We start from the raw sequence: 18,917 nt of genomic DNA, 5'->3' as shown, positions 1-18,917 counted from the left end.
GACAGGTTGACACTCTGACATGTTAGTATCAGAGAGCACCTTTAGCAGACAATTGCGAAGCACACATACACATAACCCATAGGTCAGAAACATACATAGACATAGATGTACCTAGACATACATGTTGAGACAAAACATACATAGATGTACCTAGACATACATGTTGAGACAAAACATACATAGACATACCTAGACATACATGTCGAGACAAAAACTCATAGAGTCATGTTCCTGATTGGTTATCTTAAAGTGACTGGTCTCAAACTTTGACAGATTGTCCAATTTAGCAAACCCAGTGATGGTGATCCCCCACCCAGACCCAGCATCGAACATCTGTAACTCTCCGGAGATTCTTTGACGTAGGCTCGTTTGTGTGCGCACACAATCTCTTCCTTGTTTCGGGAGCCAAAAGGCCCAATTCTGTCAGGGGCTGGATAGCTCACCCTTCAGCTGGTACATTGCAAAATAGAACCGAGACGAAATGGGCTCTGACCTGCCCAAAAAGCGCCGGAGAGTTGACAACCAGGTAGGCTATTCCTTGTCTTGTCTTCTAAATTGTCATCTATGATGCAGTATGGCCATTTAGTGATAATTTATCACATCGGCATGAGATTTATCAAGAAAAGAAATGCCAGATATGATCAGCCAGTCAAATTCAAAGAAATACATGTTTATTGAACAGACATTATTAATATATAGATTGCCCATTTTTCCCATAAATATTTTCTACAAACTCCACATGATCCAACATGACCAATCATAATCATCTTCTGTGTGTTTTTGTGTTGACCCTACAGCCTCAAATTCAGTACATCCATCCACTCAACTAAAATCAACACTGTTCTATGACAACTTTTTAAAGACAGTGCATCAGCCAATACATCTGGCATCGTTTCACAGATGAAGTGGTAACAAAAAATAATGATTGACATTCAGACATTCTTCACATTGATTTGTGCATGCATGATTCAAGTGACACTGTAAGCCCAATAAAAAAATCAGTTAATAAAGGGCAGTTTAGTTTGGTTTATCAACCAAGTCTAAGGTGTCAGTGATGTAGACCTATGTCCCTCTGCCATTTGGCTGCTGTTGCATCCCCCCATAGATTGTTGGACTGACTTTTAGTGATCATTTTACTATTAGCTTTCTTATCAAGCCATGCTCACAGAAAGCCAGGCAAGACAAGTATGACCCAGTAACTGAAGGTTGCACTATTCAGCAAGGAAACGGGTTATCCCGGGTAACTTTGGGAATAACCGTTGATCTCTAAAAGAACACTGCACTAAGCACCTATTGTTTGTAAAAAAGCATGTTGTTTGGAGATCAGCGGTTACTCATGAAGTTGCTTGCCTTACTACAAACCTTGCTTTGTAGTATTCACCTCTGGCCATTTGGTGGAAGGCCGAGTAACACTGCACTTACAAACTCTGGGCCCTTATTAGGGACTATCTCGCTGATTCAAATTATAGTGAGAAACAGAAATCATGACACAAGGTACAAATGAGTAGAGGATGTAGAACAGCAGTGATGCTTATTATTGCACAATTACATTCTGAATCCCAAAGAGCTAAGACAAACAGACAAACCATTATGGGCATCCCCACAAAACCTTCATGAAAAAAGTTTTTTTTTTTTTTTTAAATCCATAGAAAATGAAACAAAATCATCTCTCTGGACTTTAACTACGTATTATCTTTCTGAATTTGAAACCTCTTCTCTGCACTTCAAAACAGCGTTTGTGTTTGACATTCTGTAGAATACGGTTCTCTAGTCCCGGGGAATACGGTCTTGTTCCATCTGAGATTTCGCCTTCTTCTTGAGCAGGAGGATGTGCTCGGCGAACTCACGGAGCGCTCCACGCCCGGCTGCACTGTGGCAGGCGTACTTGGCGGCGTTGCGCGACACCAATGTGGCATCCTGTGGTACTGCACTCAGGCCTGACAGGTTCAGACACTGCACGTCAGGCTCGTCATTCCCTACCGTCAGGACATAGACAACATCAGATATCAAACCGCACAACCAGTGTCTGCTGACATGAGAGCATCCAGTAATATTGATCTATTAATATAATTGTTGAATTGTTTATGGAAGACTGGAGACAAACATAGTGTAAACACCATCTTTGCTGTAGAACATACACCAGCCACAGACAGATAACTGAGAACATTCACCATTCACCAGCCACTCAATAGCAAATCATTATTTTGTCTCTGAAATCTACCAGCCACTTTCATATTTTACCAGCATTTGGCTGGTGGCTGATGCTAATTTCCATCCCTGAAACGTACCCATATAGGCAACTTCCTTCCACACCAATTCACGCTCCTTCCTTAGTTTGTCCACCTCCGACAGCTTGTCCTCCACATTGTGCCTGATCTCACAGCCGATCTGTTTGGACAGTTTCTCCACCATGACCTTAGGTATTGGGTTATCAATGGAAGAGATGACGATTACCTAGAGTCGGAGGGGGGAGAGGGGGAAACAGTTACATCTCAACTCATGTACTTGTTGCAATCATTTATTTTACTGTTTGTGTCAATTGGTTACATGTTTCTTGTCTGTTTCTGTTGTGGGGTCTGCTGATGTAAAATTGTAATTTTATACCCCTCAAGTAAGCTACTTCTGAACCGCTGTTTGGAATGCAGCATTCCGAATGCTTACTCTTACAAACATTTATCACATCAGTCGCCTGAAAGATGACGTAACAACGCCAGTATAATACTGACATCTGATGTTGAAAGTGCTGAACATGACAGGACACTTAATTCACGCTTCTGTCTTTCTTTGGATGCTGAAATGCAGTCGCACAAGTAGGTGGAGACTGAGTATGATCAGGGGAGTAAGGGCCGAGGTTAAGGTGGGGGTGGGGCGAGTATGACGGGCCACTCCACAATACTTGCTTGCTATACTACATCCAGAGTAAAGGGAAAATATTTAGATGCATATCTCCCTTCAGCTGGTACATTGCCAAATAGAACCGAGACGAAATTTGCTGCTCTGACCTGGCCAAAAAGTGCCAGAGAGTTGACGACCAGGTAGGCTATTCCTACCTCACTGTTCGGAAGGTCACCAAAGTCGCACAGCCCACAAAGCGCCGAACCCGACATGAACACTGATTTACGTTTCTTTCAACAACCAAACAGTCTCCTTGGAGACCACCAAAAATTGCCATTGCCGACTATATTTCAAGTCGTCAAGGCAGGGTATTGGGTAAAGTTTTCAACTAGCAATAATCGCGCCTCGGATAAACCTCATAGGCTACGATACTGCCACTGCGCAGAGATGACTGGAGATGGGAATGTGTTCTGGGATCGGGTGTGGGCAAGTCATCACAAAGCTGGTGAGCTCAACTATCTAAAGAATAGCATCCATCCTATGCTATGCTAAACCATGTACAAGTACAACCCAAGTGCTGTTGTAGAGCAGTGGGCACCACAAGATGACATCAAAATACAGCAATTACTACAGCATATAACAGATCATTTTTTCACCCGACCGTTGCATGCTGGGATGCTGAAATGCAGTCGCACAAGTAGGCGGAGACTGAGTATGATCAGGGGAGTAAGGGCCGAGGTTAAGGTGGGGGTGGGGCGAGTATGACGGGCCACTCCACAATACTTGCTACAGCACACCCATAGGAAGACAATAAGGCTGATCTAATCTACGTTAGACTCTTACCTCCACCCCTTCCTTTTGCAGCATGCAAATGCCCATGCTGTCTCTGGTATTGAGAGACACCATCTCCAGGCCCTCTGCAGACACGTAGATCTGGCCATCAGTCAGGCAGCCGGACAGGTTACACAGCAGCAGCCGGACCACCTCAGGCTTGTCCTTGCCAAAGTATCCATACCTACGGACATATGCACAAAAATAAGCATACATAAATTTCATGGGGACATTAGTAGTACAAACAAGTTCTCTCACAACTCTCTCTCACACACACACACACTCACACACACTTTCATGTTTTATCTCCAGAGGGGTATTTCATAAAACCTAGATAAGGGATTAAGCTAAGATTTTTGGCTATCCCGGCTGAATTTAACCTGGACTTGGTTTCACAAAATAGATGCACATAGCTATAACAGTTATAACAAGTTAATTCTAATGGTCATTATGTTGTCTTATTGGTTCAGCTAGCTGTCATTCAAATTAGACCTCCGTGTGATATTTTTATGGAGCTTTATTCTATATACTATTTGCTAAATGTATTTTCTTGCAAAACACAACGGATTGTCTGTCTACGCACACTCCGGTTCACAGGAAAAAACAACTATTTTCTGGTTCAAGCTCCGAACCAAAGTGCCACGTGCCAAAGTGCCACGAACCGTTTGTTGTTTGGTCGAAATTTCAGACAATAGGAATTTCAGACATTCCGGCTCCGACCGGTTCAAATGTTGGTTTGTGAACAGGAACGGAGCCGGTTCTCTGTCGGTGGAAAATGGCTATCTGTGGGTCTACATGGTTTTAAGGGAGCAGGCCCTGGGCAACTTCAGATGACTGAAGCCAGGGTTAGTGTGTAGACTGACCCTGTCCACACGTTTTTGGCATCCTTTGTTCTGAAATCTCAAAACACTTTTGAATTGTCTTAAGTCCTCCTTACACTGATAGACTTTGAAAGATTTGCAAAGATTTGGAAACGATTTTTGAAAGACTACAGTCTCAGACCCTCTCACATCTAAAGACAAGTAATAGAGTTTAAAGTCACAGACTATGACTTGCAATGACTAGGGATCTTGCAGGGTCACTATTTACAAGACTGCAACTAGATTCCTTTAAATTATTACCCATCGTGCTAGATATTAAAGAAACAGGAAATGAAATGATAGCCTAGCCTACTAAACTCAAAGTCATATTTCCGTGTTTCTGCAGCATTGTTTCATGCGTGACATCCCTAACCGATATAGAGTTGTTCTGTCATGTGGAAAAGCCGACTAATGATAAAATATAAGAAACTAAATAATAAATTATCATATTCATGGATTTCATCAGGTCTCTTGCTACAGCTGTCGCCTACTTTGCCCCTTCCTGTTTGGTGTTGGAGAGAGGTCACTATTGGTTTTTATATTGTTCGTCACTATTTGCATGAGCCACGACTAGAAAGACTTGCAATAATATCAAACATGTTTGATATTGTCGTAACAGCAAAACTAGAAAAAGACTGACTCCGACTGACTTAAAACCTCTGAGATTGGCACCTTACACTTAACGATCTAGTTGACGGGAGCGCGCCGCGATTCCAGTACAACTCCCATGATTTCTGTCCGACTTTGGAAATTTAGTCGCCGACTGTGAAAACAGACCAAAATCGTCCAATGTAAGGCCGCAATTAGATGGAATACACTCTATACTGACAAGAAAATATTTTAGTAAGAAAAAAACTGATGCCAGCATCCTGTCTGTCAAAAACTGTCAGACTGTCAGATGCATGTTAGCCATCAGCATTAAACAAAAGTCTCTTCGGCAGTGCTACACCTTAAATCAGGGGTGTAAAACTCATATTAGGTAGTGGGTATTTGTTGGAATGATTTCTCGTGAGGGGCCGCCATTGTCATGGTCATTATCATTTTTCTGCATGGGTATCAGAGTGTTATTTGATGATATCACTTATGAGCAAACAAGTACAAATAATGCTGTCATATTCTGCTCTTTCTCTCTTGAAATGCCCTGATACTTCCATGGTAGCTTTTCCACTTCTTCCTTCCTGAGGATGGTTTGTAGTGCTAGGTTACCAATTTATCATATCATAGAGATATTACTAATTGTTGAAGACAACTGGATGTGAATCTTTTTTCCTAATTTTCCCTTCCTACCTAAAACATCAGTCCTACTTACCTGAGGACTCGCTGCTCTGCCACGGGCCAGTCGATGTCAACATCAATGTCCACACTGTATTCTGCACCCATCTCAAAGTAGGCAACCTTACCACCCTACAAGAACACAGCCACAGGGAAATGACAATAAAGATACAACAGGATGTACTAAATGTATATTATTGTTGAACCAAACTGCTATTAGACACATTCACATTCAAATAAAATAGCAAGAAAAAAAAAAGAAAACATGGGCGAAAAAAGTTTTGTTTGTCATTCCGAGTTGTAATATAGAGACTACAAAACAGAACACATATTTCAAAATGTACCAACATTCAAATTATTAAATGATGATTGAACTTTGGTTTCCTTCCAAGTTCAAGTCACAAACCGGTTTCCAAGTTCACTGAAATAGGTGGCTCACTATCTAACACTAATCTCCTCTTGGTATGGACAGGGACTGTTTAACTTGAAATCTTTCCAACTGTTTAGTAGAGGAATGAAAAAGCTGGTCAGTTCCTAAGTTTACTGCATTGGGTGGCACCATGTGTCAATGCAAATGTGTAAATGTATGTGTAAATAAATACCATATTAATCATAATATATATGTCATAATAATACGTCAGTATATAGAAAACCTACTGAATAAGCCAATTAGGGTGGTGACTTTTGGCATGTAGAATGGCAAAGAGAATGTTCTATTTGGGCCATTCCAAAGGGTCAGGAGAATTTGTGACCATCAGGAGGTTTTTGAGACCAAATGTAAGTGGACCAAATGCAAACACGCTTTCAAGAACGGGGCTATAGGAACACTACACACCAGAAGGGGTACACTAGAGCCATACACGTGGACAGATCTTTCCTGTTACAAAGAAAGATACCCAAACAAACAAAAGATAGAGTGTTTTTTGTCACTACATACAGTACACAGGCCATCAAATTAAACAAATTATAAAGAGGAATTTATTATTGAAAGTGATGAAGTGCTGAGCCAGGTCTTCCCTAAACCACCTCTAGTTAGCTTTAGAAGATGTCCTACTCTACAGGATAAACTGGTCCGCAGTCATCTCAAACCAGATAACCAACAAACATGGTTATGCTCGAAGCCCAAAGGTTCCTACAAATGTCCCCATTGTAATACAGCTTACCATAAACCACTTAATTAACTGTAAAACATCCTTTGTCATTTATAGACTTGAATGTCTTACGTGCAAGTCTTACAAGCAAGTCCTACAAGTTTTGTACATAGGAAGGACACAAAGAAGCTTGCAGGAGAGACTGGTAGAACACAAATATGCCATTCAAACAGGCAACATCAACTATCCGATGTTAAGACACTATCTGGAACACTATTGACCCATCCACATTACAGGCCTGTGGTCTTGACCACATTCCACTTACCATAAGAAAGGGCAATAGGCAACGACAATTAAATCAACGGGAAACGTTTTGGATCTAAATTACAAGAAACTAAATATCCAGGCCTAAATGAAGATTTAAGTGTCTTTCTTTGGTGTTGGTTTGTTGTACTACACTATAAGTTTGGTGTTAGAGTGTGTTTTGTAACCTTTTCTTTTATGTCGTTTATATGGAAGATGTTTTTCTTGTTGAACGGTGTGGGATGCAAGGGTGCCACCTGAGGTCTATTTTTAGACACATGTATACAGGTACACCGGTTCTTCCAGATGGAAGGTTCTGATTGGTTGAATGTCATTTCAAAAGAACCTTTCCTCCCCTACAGAACTGTTTGACTCCTTGATGAAAGCTTGATGCTGAAGCGTGTCAGAGTGTTTTACAGTTTTTTCTGAATGCTTAAACACAACTGTGATTCTTATAGCACAATTCCTAAAACTATTAATTCATATAGCAAAACCACTCACTGAGTTCGCAAAACCAAAAGCACAAACACTACTTTGCACTCAGTTTGCAATTTTGTCACACACACTTTGCACAACTGTAGGCACAATTCACTGCACAGCACTCTTTTTGCGGAACTGTAAACACAACACACTGCTTTACACTCAATTTCCAAATTATCAACACACTCCTAGCAAATCTATACACATTTATGGCTATTATTTACACTATTTTGCCAACTCTCTGGCACACTTTCTCATGTGAAAACTGTTTTAGATAATTAGTTCACTTTGTAATCCGGCTAAGCACTATAAATAGGCCACAGGTAATGTACAATGGGTACAATAGAGGGAGCAGGAAGAGTGAGAAAAGTAAGAATTAGAGGAGGCTGAAAAATAGGACGTGGAGGTGAAGAAGTAGGAGGAAGAAGAGGAGGAAGAGGATGCGGAGGTGAAGAAGTGAGAGGGAGAGAATGACAAGAAGGTGAAGTTAGAGGAAGAGGACAAGAAGGAGCAAGAGGAGGATGGAGAAGGGGAAGAGGAAGGGTAAGAAGAGAAAGAAATAGCCCTTTTACAGGCAAAAAAATCAGTCCACATGTGGGGATATTGTCATGTCAGGCCTGGATACGGCATCCCAGAATATATTTTCCCCGGTGCCTTGGACTAGGACATTGCATGTGATGTAGACGAAAGTTTGAGAGACGACCCGATGTAGACTGATTTTCTTTTGTCTCAGTGAAATGCTATTTTGTGTTTTGACTTGGAAAAAACACACTTGTGTTTATTTTGATGTGTGTAAATAAACACTAATACTTAGAGTTTGGATCCCTGTATGTTTACAGAACTATGATAAAAGTATGACCTCAAACTGACATAGTCTACCTTGTGCACAGAGAAAGCAAAAGCCAGATGTGTTTTTTATTCATACCATCAGTGTGTTGTTGGCACATTGTGTGCTTACTATTGTGATGGCTTGTGTTTAATATTAGATACGAAAACACCATTTTTACGAAGGTGTGAAAGAGTTAAGCAAGGTGTGTTAGCTTTTGCAAGAGAACGACAATGTTTTGCTGATTGGGTGAGAGGTTTTGCCATTTGTGTGTAGAGTTTTGCAAAAAAAAGCCATAGTTACAAAAAATGTGCTTAAGCAATCAGAAAAAACTCTAAAGGTTTAATATGACCAAGCCACAAAAATAAAGGCTTTTTAACTATTTAAAACCAAGAGTACCTTGGAACTTTGTTTTCTTTTTGTATAATCAGTTTCCCATCCAAAGAGCACCTCAAACATACAGCTTTAAGTCCAGGAAGTGCCCCTCTACAAACTTTTTTGAGATTTCATTTATACATATATTAATACTCTGAGACCTTCTCTTATGAAATATGCATAGATGATGCTGGCATTAGAAAGCATGGTGGAGCACTGCGTGTTGTGGAAACAGATCCACGCCCATAGTGTTACTCTAACTAAAGTCATGTCATACAGCAAGAGACCGTACCTGTAGGATGCCTTTCTCGATTAGGTCCCTGGAGGTGATGTAAAATGAGCCGTTCTCACACAGCTCCCCATCCCAGTCTTGCCTTCGCAGCCGTCTGTTGGGGTTCAGGTTCAGCGCTAGTGTACTACTGCCTTCTGTAAAATACGGGACGGGAATTTTTTTTTAAAATGGTAAAAAATGCACCAACCACTCAATAGGAAATCGTTATTTTGTGTCTGAAATTTACCAGCCACTTGACTGGTGGCTGGTGCTAATTTCCATCCCTGCTCAACAGTTCAAGGGCAAAGGTTAGGCAGCGGCAACTCTTAAGGGGTACCACAAGGGGTGCTGGCTCCCACTGTTGTGTTAAAAATACATAAAACTGAACTCAAGTAAAGCCCTCCATACACCGACAGACTTTGGACTGATTTGCAAAGATTTGGAAAAGATTTTTGAAAGACTACAGTCTCAGACCCTCTCACATCTAAAAACAAGTAGTAGAGTTTTCAGTCACAGACTATGATTTTGCAATGACTAGGGATCTTGCAGGGTCACTATTCACAAGACTGCAACTAGATTCCTTTAAATTATTACCCATCGTGCAATAGATAAACAGGAACTGAAATGATAGCCTACTAAACTCAAAGTTGTGTTTTCGTGTTTCTGCAGCATTGTTTCATGCGTGATATTCCTAACCGATATAGAGTTGTTCTGTCACGTGGAAGAGCCGACTAAATATGTATAAGAAATGACAAATAACAAATAATCATATAGGCTACAGCTGTCGCCTACTTTGCCCCTTCCTGTTTGGTGTTGGAGAGAGGTCACTATTGGTTTTTATAGTTCACGTCACTATTTGCATGAGCCACGACTAGAAAGACTTGCGATAATATCAAACATGTTGTTTGATATTGATATTGTCGTAACGGCAAAACTAGAAAAGGACTGTCTCCGACTGACTTAAAACCGCTAAGATTGGCACCTTACACTTAACGATCTAGTTGATGGGAGCGCGCCGCGATTCCAGTACAACTCCCATGATTTCAGTCCGACTTTGGAAATTTTGTCGCCGACTCTGAAAACAGACCAAATACAATGTAAGGCCGCCATAAAAGTCTGGACTAGGAACTCTATGTGCTAGACTCTTAACCAGTATAAATCTTACTTTTGGGTAACAGCTGTCAGGAATGTTTGTGCCTGTAGACACTGGTGCCTGTTGGATGCTAACAAGTGGTATACTTTAAGTACCGGTAATTTTAATTCAGATTGGCTTCAGACTAACATTTGTAATTCAACTTTGGAAAATTGCATTTTGATAACATGTACTCTCAGTTTAAGATATGGTTTGATGAGTCTCCTCTCCTCTCTCTTAAGTGTGCTGTGAACTATCTGCCATTTTTCAGCAGTCATAGAAAACCTGTAACTTTTAAATTCCTAATTGTTATTTTATACATATTTTATATGGTGTATGTACTCTTAAATATCCAGTGCATAATGTGGTGAAACTTGGTTAGGATTCTACTAGATGTGTCTTCACTATATGTAGCCTACTGTTTCAGAGACACACTTAATTGTGCTGTACAAGTGAGCAATAGCCAAAAAAGGTAATGCATTCTATTCTATGCACAGAATGCTCTGGTTGGCTATTTATTGGTCATTTATCAGTTGCCTGCATTCCTGAATGTCTTCATATAATTTGCCACATACCTCCTTTTTTGACCTCTTTCCAGCGAAAGTGATGTCGCCGGACAACAGAAAAGACGGACTCGAATCCCTCCTCTGTAATCTTAGCCAGTGCCTGCTTCAGATGATGAGGATGCAGACAAGGAGATGTAGCCTGGATGTTGCAGATGATGTCGACTCCTAGATGCATGTAAACAGACACAGCTTTGTAACACCTGTGTGCACGCCACTGACCTTTGGTAAAATAAATATTCCTATGCGCAGGAGGACACGTGATAATAAATACTACAGCAATAAATACAACTGCTAAAAGACTGAGAGTGCAGGCGTATAAGCACTAGTCAAGTGTATCCAAGACAGTGGTGGAAGGAGAAAGAGGGTAATAAGGGAAGTGTATGGTAAGTGCCTGGATTACTAGAAATGTTTGCAAAAGGAGAGGAGGTAGGCTGCTCTCGAAAGAATTGGGTTTTCAAGAGTTTCTTGAAGATGCAGAGGGTGACACCCCTGCTCTGGTAGCGCTTGGTAAGTCGTTCCACCATTGGGGAATGGCAAATGAAAAGGGTCTGGTTTGCCATGTGTGTAAGGGCGGCAGTGGCAGGCAATTTTGCTTAGTGGAACGTAGCAGCCGGGGGCTAACATTAGCTTTTATGAGAGGATTTGAGAGAGTGGGAGCAGACCCAGCAATTACTTTGTAAGCAACCATCAGGGACCTGAATTTGATAGTTTAGGGTTTAGTGCACTACCACATTCTGGACCATCTTTAGCGGCTTCTCCACACAAGCCGAAAGGCCCGTGAGGAGGGTGCTGCAGTAATTGAAGTGAGAGATAACCATGATCTGTGCCAAGAACTGGGTGGCATGTTGGGTTAGGTACGGTCTGATAATAGCTATGTGTATCTTTTTAAAAAAAAAAATGGTTTACTGCAACAAGATTATGTAAGTGAACAGAACTTTTACTGGCAGCAATTTATTGCAAGACATCAGTGACAACAGTGCCTTAGTGTGAAAAGAATGTTGGGAAATTAACATTCTAAAAAATATATGGGTTCATCCAGAACGTCACTGTGTGATTTAGGCTCTGGCAATAATGTAGGCCTAATGTCAGACACTAATGAAATGTAGTATGATATTAACTGGCCCTTAAGTATGCAAACCTACCTGGGTTGAGTCTAACGAACTCCTGAATGGTCTCCAAAGAGCTGGATGAGTCTCTGGACACCTCAGGACTCCTGCGATGTACCTGGGCTCCCCATGCCCTCGCCACTTTCTCAATTTTTTCATGGTCAGTGGAAACCCAAATGCTAGATTTGTATAAAAACAGAAACCATACAGTTATACTGAATAAAATGTGTGGGCAGCCACGGCCCACTGGTTGGGGCTCGAACCGGCAACCCTCCGGTTGCAAGTCCAGAGTGCTAACCAGTGGGCCGCGGCTGAAGTGCCCTTGAGCAAGGCACCTAACCCCTCACTGCTCCCCGAGCGCCGCCATTGTAGCAGGCAGCTCACTGCGCCGGGATTAGTGTGTGCTTCACCTCACTGTGTGTTCACTGTGTGCTGTTTGTGTTTCACTAATTCACCGATTGGGTTAAATGCAGAGACCAAATTTCCCTCACGGGATCAAACAAGTAAACATACTTATACTTATATAAACAGATTCAGGACTAAGTAAGTCAAGTAGGCTACATAGTAACCGCTGTCTCGCTATCCGGCAAAAGATTCTTTGGACGCCGCTATTTATGGATTTCCGGCTCCCATTGACTTACATTGAACACATGTAAACAAAACGTCAATTATGTGCTCAAACTAACGCCGCTGACTTATGAAAACAACCATTCCACTTTGATACGAAACTACATAATTGTACAACATTTATACAACAAAAATCACAGAATTTGGATCAAGTAATGTGGAGAAATCTTATGCAAAGTGTCAACCCCTAACAATGTGCCCATTGCCCAAATTTATGGTCGACTAATGTGAATGTCAGAGTAATGACATTGAAAAAGGTACCTTCATGATACACTTTAATTTATAAAGGTACGAAGTATAAAAAGAAAAACGCAATTTATCAGATGGATTACCCAAATAATTTGTAACAAAGTACATTTATTCGAGGGCACATCTATTCCCAGAACTATAATGGGTGTTAAATATTCCACAACCACTAGATGGCAGCATGACACAGCACATAAAGTACACATACGTTTCGCTGCGACCTGAAGGATGGCGTGGTTGAATATCCACTTCTCCTGCGCTTCGGGTCTAATAGCGAGTGAATTGTATGACCACCAGATGACGCCATTTCACTGCACCTCGGGCCTAATAGCTGCTGTTAACTTCGTTTAAGTAATAAGCCTCGAGGAGCCGACGGTTACAATTGTTTCATGGGCGTTGTTAGCCACGCTGCGCAAGCCGGGTAGGCTACAGAAGAAGCAAATAGGCTACAGTCGCGTGTGTTTGTGGTGATTTATTCCATGTATTAACAAAATAATAATGTAACATTAAAAAAATAGCCTACATAGATAAAAAAAAAAAAACTAAATAATTACACCAAAAAAGTAAAGAAGCATTATCATTGATATATAAGCTTACTGAAAATCAAATATAGGCCTAGCCTACAATTGTGTTCCACAGACAATATGTCCTACAGATAATAACAACAGTAAGAACATAGGCTAACCTAAGTCATGACGACCACGGGGCTTAAGTCTCATGTTGGCCTATGACTACTAGGGCTACCAAGCACGCCTGGGTCTCGCGACAGTGAAATAGCTCCAATGTTAATTGTGGCCAATGAATATATGCTAACATGAATCTCATCAGTCACCTATAGATAAGGGTTAGGCTATAACATATGTAGGCTATAATGTAAAAATAGGGTCATATCATATAATGTTGACTTATTAAGATGGGGGAGAGAACTGAACATATTACACTGAACTAATTGTTCATTGTTGAAAATCAATCAAAAGTTTGTAGTTGATCCAGATGTCATTGGTCGCAAGGACTGTTAATGGGTGTATCCACAATTGGGACCTTGTTACAAGTTGGTCTTTCAGCTGCTAATGCAATCAGTGGCCGTCAGAAAACATGTTAGACAACTGAGGAATGAGATGCCACACATAAAATGTACAGTCAAACAGAATGCACAAACATCAATGGGAATCCACCAAACACAGCAGGGAACCATGTTATTGTCAATCAGCACTCTGCCACGCTAAATCAGACCCTGCTTATGTTTGTGCAGAACAGATATTTGTAGATATGATGCAGGACCTGTTAAGAGAGATTGGCAACTCAGTCTCCCTCATACTAGTCCCTACGGTGAACGATGTAATAGCATAGTGCTGCTGCTTCTGATGTGCAAGACAAGACAGGGTATATATTCATAATGTGACAGGCAGCATGTATTTATCATTATGTTACAACCTCTGAACAACTACTATTGATGTTAGAAGAACAAAACAATACATCTTCAAATGTTCATTGCTTATTACATGTGTTATAAAAACAAAATCCTTGTCTGCTTTCTGTGTTTTTGCATGCACCTGTCAACAGGGGTGTAAAGACATATTTGTTCACCATGCACTTAGGCTGTTCTGAGTCATTGTTTGTATGTCTTAGTATTTGTTGATTTGCATTTATTGCCCATTGATATTGCATTCACATTATTGTTTATTATTGGTATTCTCCTTATTAATGTAGTGTCACCAACATTTAAAATAATATCAACTGACATTGTTATTCATAGCCATATTTATTCTGCTCTTATAAGGTAATACAGTGCACATATTTATATTTCATTTATACTACTCTAAACCACCTTCTGAAAATCAACTGTATAGTGTTTCACTGCACCATATTTCTTGACCTGTCTCACCACCTGCCTATAGGCTGCTTACATCACCTTACTTACAACACTTCGAAGAGCCAAAAACAAAGCTCAGCACACCTGTTCAACAAGTTTTTATTGTCCACTACTGGGGAAATTCATCGGCAACACTTTATTTTAATGTGTCGCTGTTACAGTGTACCTACCTAATTAGGTACAGTGGTACAACCTGTGTAACAACATGTACTATCAGGTACTGTACTATCATTGTACTTACATTATGTATTTGTGGGTACCTACATAGGCTATAGTTGTTACATTGTAATACTGAGTGCTTTTACAAAACGTTGCCAATTTGCCTACATTTTCATCAGAGGCAAAGAGCTGACCTGAGACCTGCTGGATGGGGTAAATCTGGTCATGAAAGATTTGATATACAAATCATTCTTAGCTCCAGTCAAGGCCTCATTGTCTTCAGTGTACATGTAACAGCTGTGCTGCTACAACCTTGTTACTCTTTGATACAGTGGAATAAACCTATTAAGAGTACCAATTAATTACTTACATGTACATATGACATGCATGTTGTGTCTTCGATGTCTTTGAACAGGTCTACTAATTCACATGTACTGTGTGGTGTAACAGCAGACATGTTTCAACACATCAATTACAGGATGCATGACATCATTGACAGGATATAATATGTACATGTAAGTACTTAACTGGTACACTTTATTTGAATGGGTTCATTCCACTGTATCAAAAGAGTAATAAATAACACAGTTGATACATGTACTACAGTATGTAGGGTAATGGCAGACATGTTCCAAGACACCAATGACACAACATGTAACGTAATATGTAATTGTAAGTGGGCAATTCCACAGAAAATGGACTTTTTGTCACATCCATAACGCCAGTGAAATGCCTTTGCATTTGTATGATGTGAATGTTACTATTCATTTTTTGTGCATTTTTTCTCATGTACATTCTTCAGCCAAAAATAGCAAATGCTCAAATTTCATGTAATCATTCACATCATACCATACCATCACATTTTATTAGCGTTATGGATGTTAGAAAAAACGTAATTTTCCATGGAATTGCCCAAGTACTTAGTACTTATGCCACTGTATCAAAGAGCAATAAGTGTGTACCAACACAGTTGATGTAGTGAATTAGTAGACCTGTTCCAAGACATCGAAGACACAACATACATGTCATATGTACATGTAAGTAATTAACTGGTACACTTAATAGGTTTATTCCACTGTATCAAAGAGTAACAAGGTTGTAGCAGCACAGCTGTTACAAGGATACAAGGAAATATGTATTGTCACATGCATATAGTTACTGGAAGTAAGAAATGCAGTGAAATTATGTCTGGTGTCAGCCTATTTGTGCATTTATATAAATGTAGCGTGACAAGTGTGTTTACATACAGCAAAAACTCTTCTGTATTGCCCTCTCTCTCTCTGTATAAATATAAATATATATATATATACACACACACATTACATACATACACATATAAATGTAGCGTGACAAGTGTGTGTTTACATGCAGCACTAACTTCAGTTCAGACCGACAACCTGTTCTGTATTGCTCTCTCTCTCTCTCTGTGTATGTGTATGTATATATATATATATATAGATATATACACACACACATACAGTATATCCATGCATATACATATGTATTGTATGGAGTATTGCATTACTAGCCTTCTAATTCTAATTTGGTTTGTTCTATTGACATGGAATGAATGAACAGGCACACGTGACTATGGAGTAGGTCTACTTCACAATTTAGATTTTCAGATGGTACGTTGTGGCTGACAACGGCCCTAAAATCTTGAGTGTCTAGGTTTATTGCTGGTTCCTGGTTGCTGTAGTGCAATGATGTCATCTGCTGGCCGTGCCGCGCAATAGCGCCACAACATATGTAATTTCACTGGACATTACGGTAAAAATCTTGTTTTTCCTTATAATATTCGTGTCATCCAGCGAACATATTGCTTAATTCTTTTGACATTTCGTTCCTTTATAAATTGTAATGTAATATAAATGTACGTTTTTTAATGTCATTACTCTGACATGTGAGGGATAACGGCCACCGACGTGACCTGTTATACGTGACTCATGGACAAGGGGAAAGAAATGCCATTAACTCGGCGTCACGCAGCGGCAATTTTCTTAATATCGATATTTCTCCACATTACTTGATCCAAATTCTGTTTTTGCTGGATAAATGTTGTACAAAAATGTAGTTTCGTATCAAAGTGGAATGGTTTTTGTCATAAGTCAGCGGCGTTAGTCTGAGCACATAATTGACGTTTTGTTTACATGTGTTCAATGTAAGTCAATGGGCGCCGGTATTCGGCCAATGGCGGCGCCCAAAGAATCTTTTGCCGGATAGCGAGACAGCGGTTACATAGTAGGCTACAAGAGATGATTCACGATTCCTATGAACACCAGACTTCCAGTGAAAGCAACTTCCGAAACATTCACTGCATTTTTATAAAAAAAAAAAAAAAACAGATTTATTATGAGCTGGTAATAACCATTGGAAATAATATTAGTCCTACCTGCCAAACAATTCCGAATCAACTGCAGCTCGAAGAACCCAACCAATGAGTGGGACGCCGGCGAGCATTTTGATGTTTTTTAGCGGTATTCCTTTGCTGCCTCCTCTCGCAAGAATTAGTGCTGCAATGTGTGGTTTGCCTCCACGAAGGTCACCTTTCACTTTTTTGCCATCCATATCTTCACCTCCAAGAAAAGGCCGTTTCTTTGCTGCTGCCATACTTAGCTTACAGTGGGTAGCGTTAAGGATAGGCTATGTCCGAGTAGACGTGGCGTTTGCAGCGAAAACTACAACCCAGAGAAGACTGCTGTTTACACTAACGTTACTAAGGCGAATTGACAGGAATTCGTTCCGCCGACTATCACGAGGTTTCTTCTTTGTTACGATCATGAACAACACTACAACACTGCTTTAGCGAAGCATTTCTTCCCTGGAAAACGTGTCGGAAACCCTGTCCTAGGGACCAGGAAGTTCATTCAATGTAAAAACCAATCAACTTCTGCTTCCATTTACCGTAATAAAATGAAAAGGAGTGCATGGACAAAACACGATATCAAAACGAGAACTTTCCTGATTAAGTCTCATTATGGCAAAACAAAAATCCTATGGTCACACCAAGATTTTATGTTATATTATGGACTGGCATGTGTATGGCAAGCCATTTTAACATGTACCCGATAGACTGGATATGTAGCCTATTGCAGATATCTGTAATTCAGTTTTGCCTAGTAGTCAAAACGAACATTTCAGATATCCGCAATTAAATTATTCCTATCCATAATTGTCATTTCAGATACCCACAAAGACATTCTTCCTAGGACAAATGACACCACATTTGCCATTCATTTCTATGGGGTTTATCATTACGGATATCTACAATTCAGTTGCAGATATCCACTATGTGAATTACGGATATCTGCAATTGAAATGTAGATATCTGTAATTCCAGTTAGACATATCTACAATTTGATTCTGACTAGTCACAACTCCAGTTGAAGATATCTTTAATTCACCTCAATTGAAGATATCTACATGTTCCTTTTCAGATATCTTGAATTAAGTTTTGACTAGGCGAAATGACATTGTAGATATCTGTAAATGGAATTATGACTAGTCAAAATGACATTGTAGATATCTCCAACTGGAGTTAGGGATAGTCATAATTTGATTGTAGATATCTATTATCAAGTTATAGATATCTTGAATGAGTTTTGATTAGAGATATCTGAAATTGAAGATATCTATAACTTTCATTCTGCCTAGTCAAAATGTAATTATAGATATCTTGAATTAGAGTTTTGACTAGGCGAAATGACGTTAGAGATATCTGTATTGCAATGCAAATTAGGCCCGCATCCCACTTTAGGCGGGAGCAGAGCGTGTTGTTGTTCAAATCATCAAATCACATAGCACCTGTTAACTGTTAACTTTGTAATTAGCACTAATTAGCACCATGTCAGAGCAGCCAGAGGGCGAAGGAGTTTTTAATCGTCTTTTTAATGCTGCAGCCTATGCAAGACAGGAGCTGGCAGCAAGAATTGATGATGTTGCTTTGATTTTTTTCGATTACAGCCAACACTATTATGAATGGAGTTTCCTGTACTGTAGATGGTGCTACTGCATTTAGTAGCCTAGGCCTACTAATTTATGTAGGCTACAAAACAGAGATCAAA

The 18,917-nt window shown here is 40.0% G+C and overlaps 1 protein-coding gene and 1 non-coding gene across 2 annotated transcripts; both read right to left on the bottom strand.

Moving 5' to 3' along the window:
- Positions 1 to 649: 649 nt before the first annotated feature.
- cmasa (cytidine monophosphate N-acetylneuraminic acid synthetase a) lies at positions 650 to 18,183 on the bottom strand. The gene is made up of 8 exons (XM_048268357.1): positions 17,246 to 18,183; positions 11,985 to 12,127; positions 10,852 to 11,007; positions 9,166 to 9,299; positions 5,836 to 5,930; positions 3,679 to 3,850; positions 2,289 to 2,454; positions 650 to 1,976 (listed from the first exon to the last, which is right to left on the bottom strand). The coding sequence occupies exons 1-8, from the start codon at positions 17,461 to 17,463 to the stop codon at positions 1,768 to 1,770; spliced, it is 1,293 nt and encodes a 430-aa protein (XP_048124314.1). The 5' UTR covers positions 17,464 to 18,183; the 3' UTR covers positions 650 to 1,767.
- LOC125311101 lies at positions 3,144 to 3,284 on the bottom strand. The gene has a single exon (XR_007196429.1). It is a non-coding gene; the product is annotated as a U4 spliceosomal RNA (small nuclear RNA).
- Positions 18,184 to 18,917: the final 734 nt, after the last annotated feature.

This window comes from Alosa alosa, chromosome 17 (genome assembly GCF_017589495.1).
Source record: "Alosa alosa isolate M-15738 ecotype Scorff River chromosome 17, AALO_Geno_1.1, whole genome shotgun sequence".
NCBI lineage: Eukaryota > Metazoa > Chordata > Actinopteri > Clupeiformes > Clupeidae > Alosa > Alosa alosa.
Note: the sequence above shows the minus strand (reverse complement) of the source record. Positions and strands in the feature narration are given on the sequence as shown.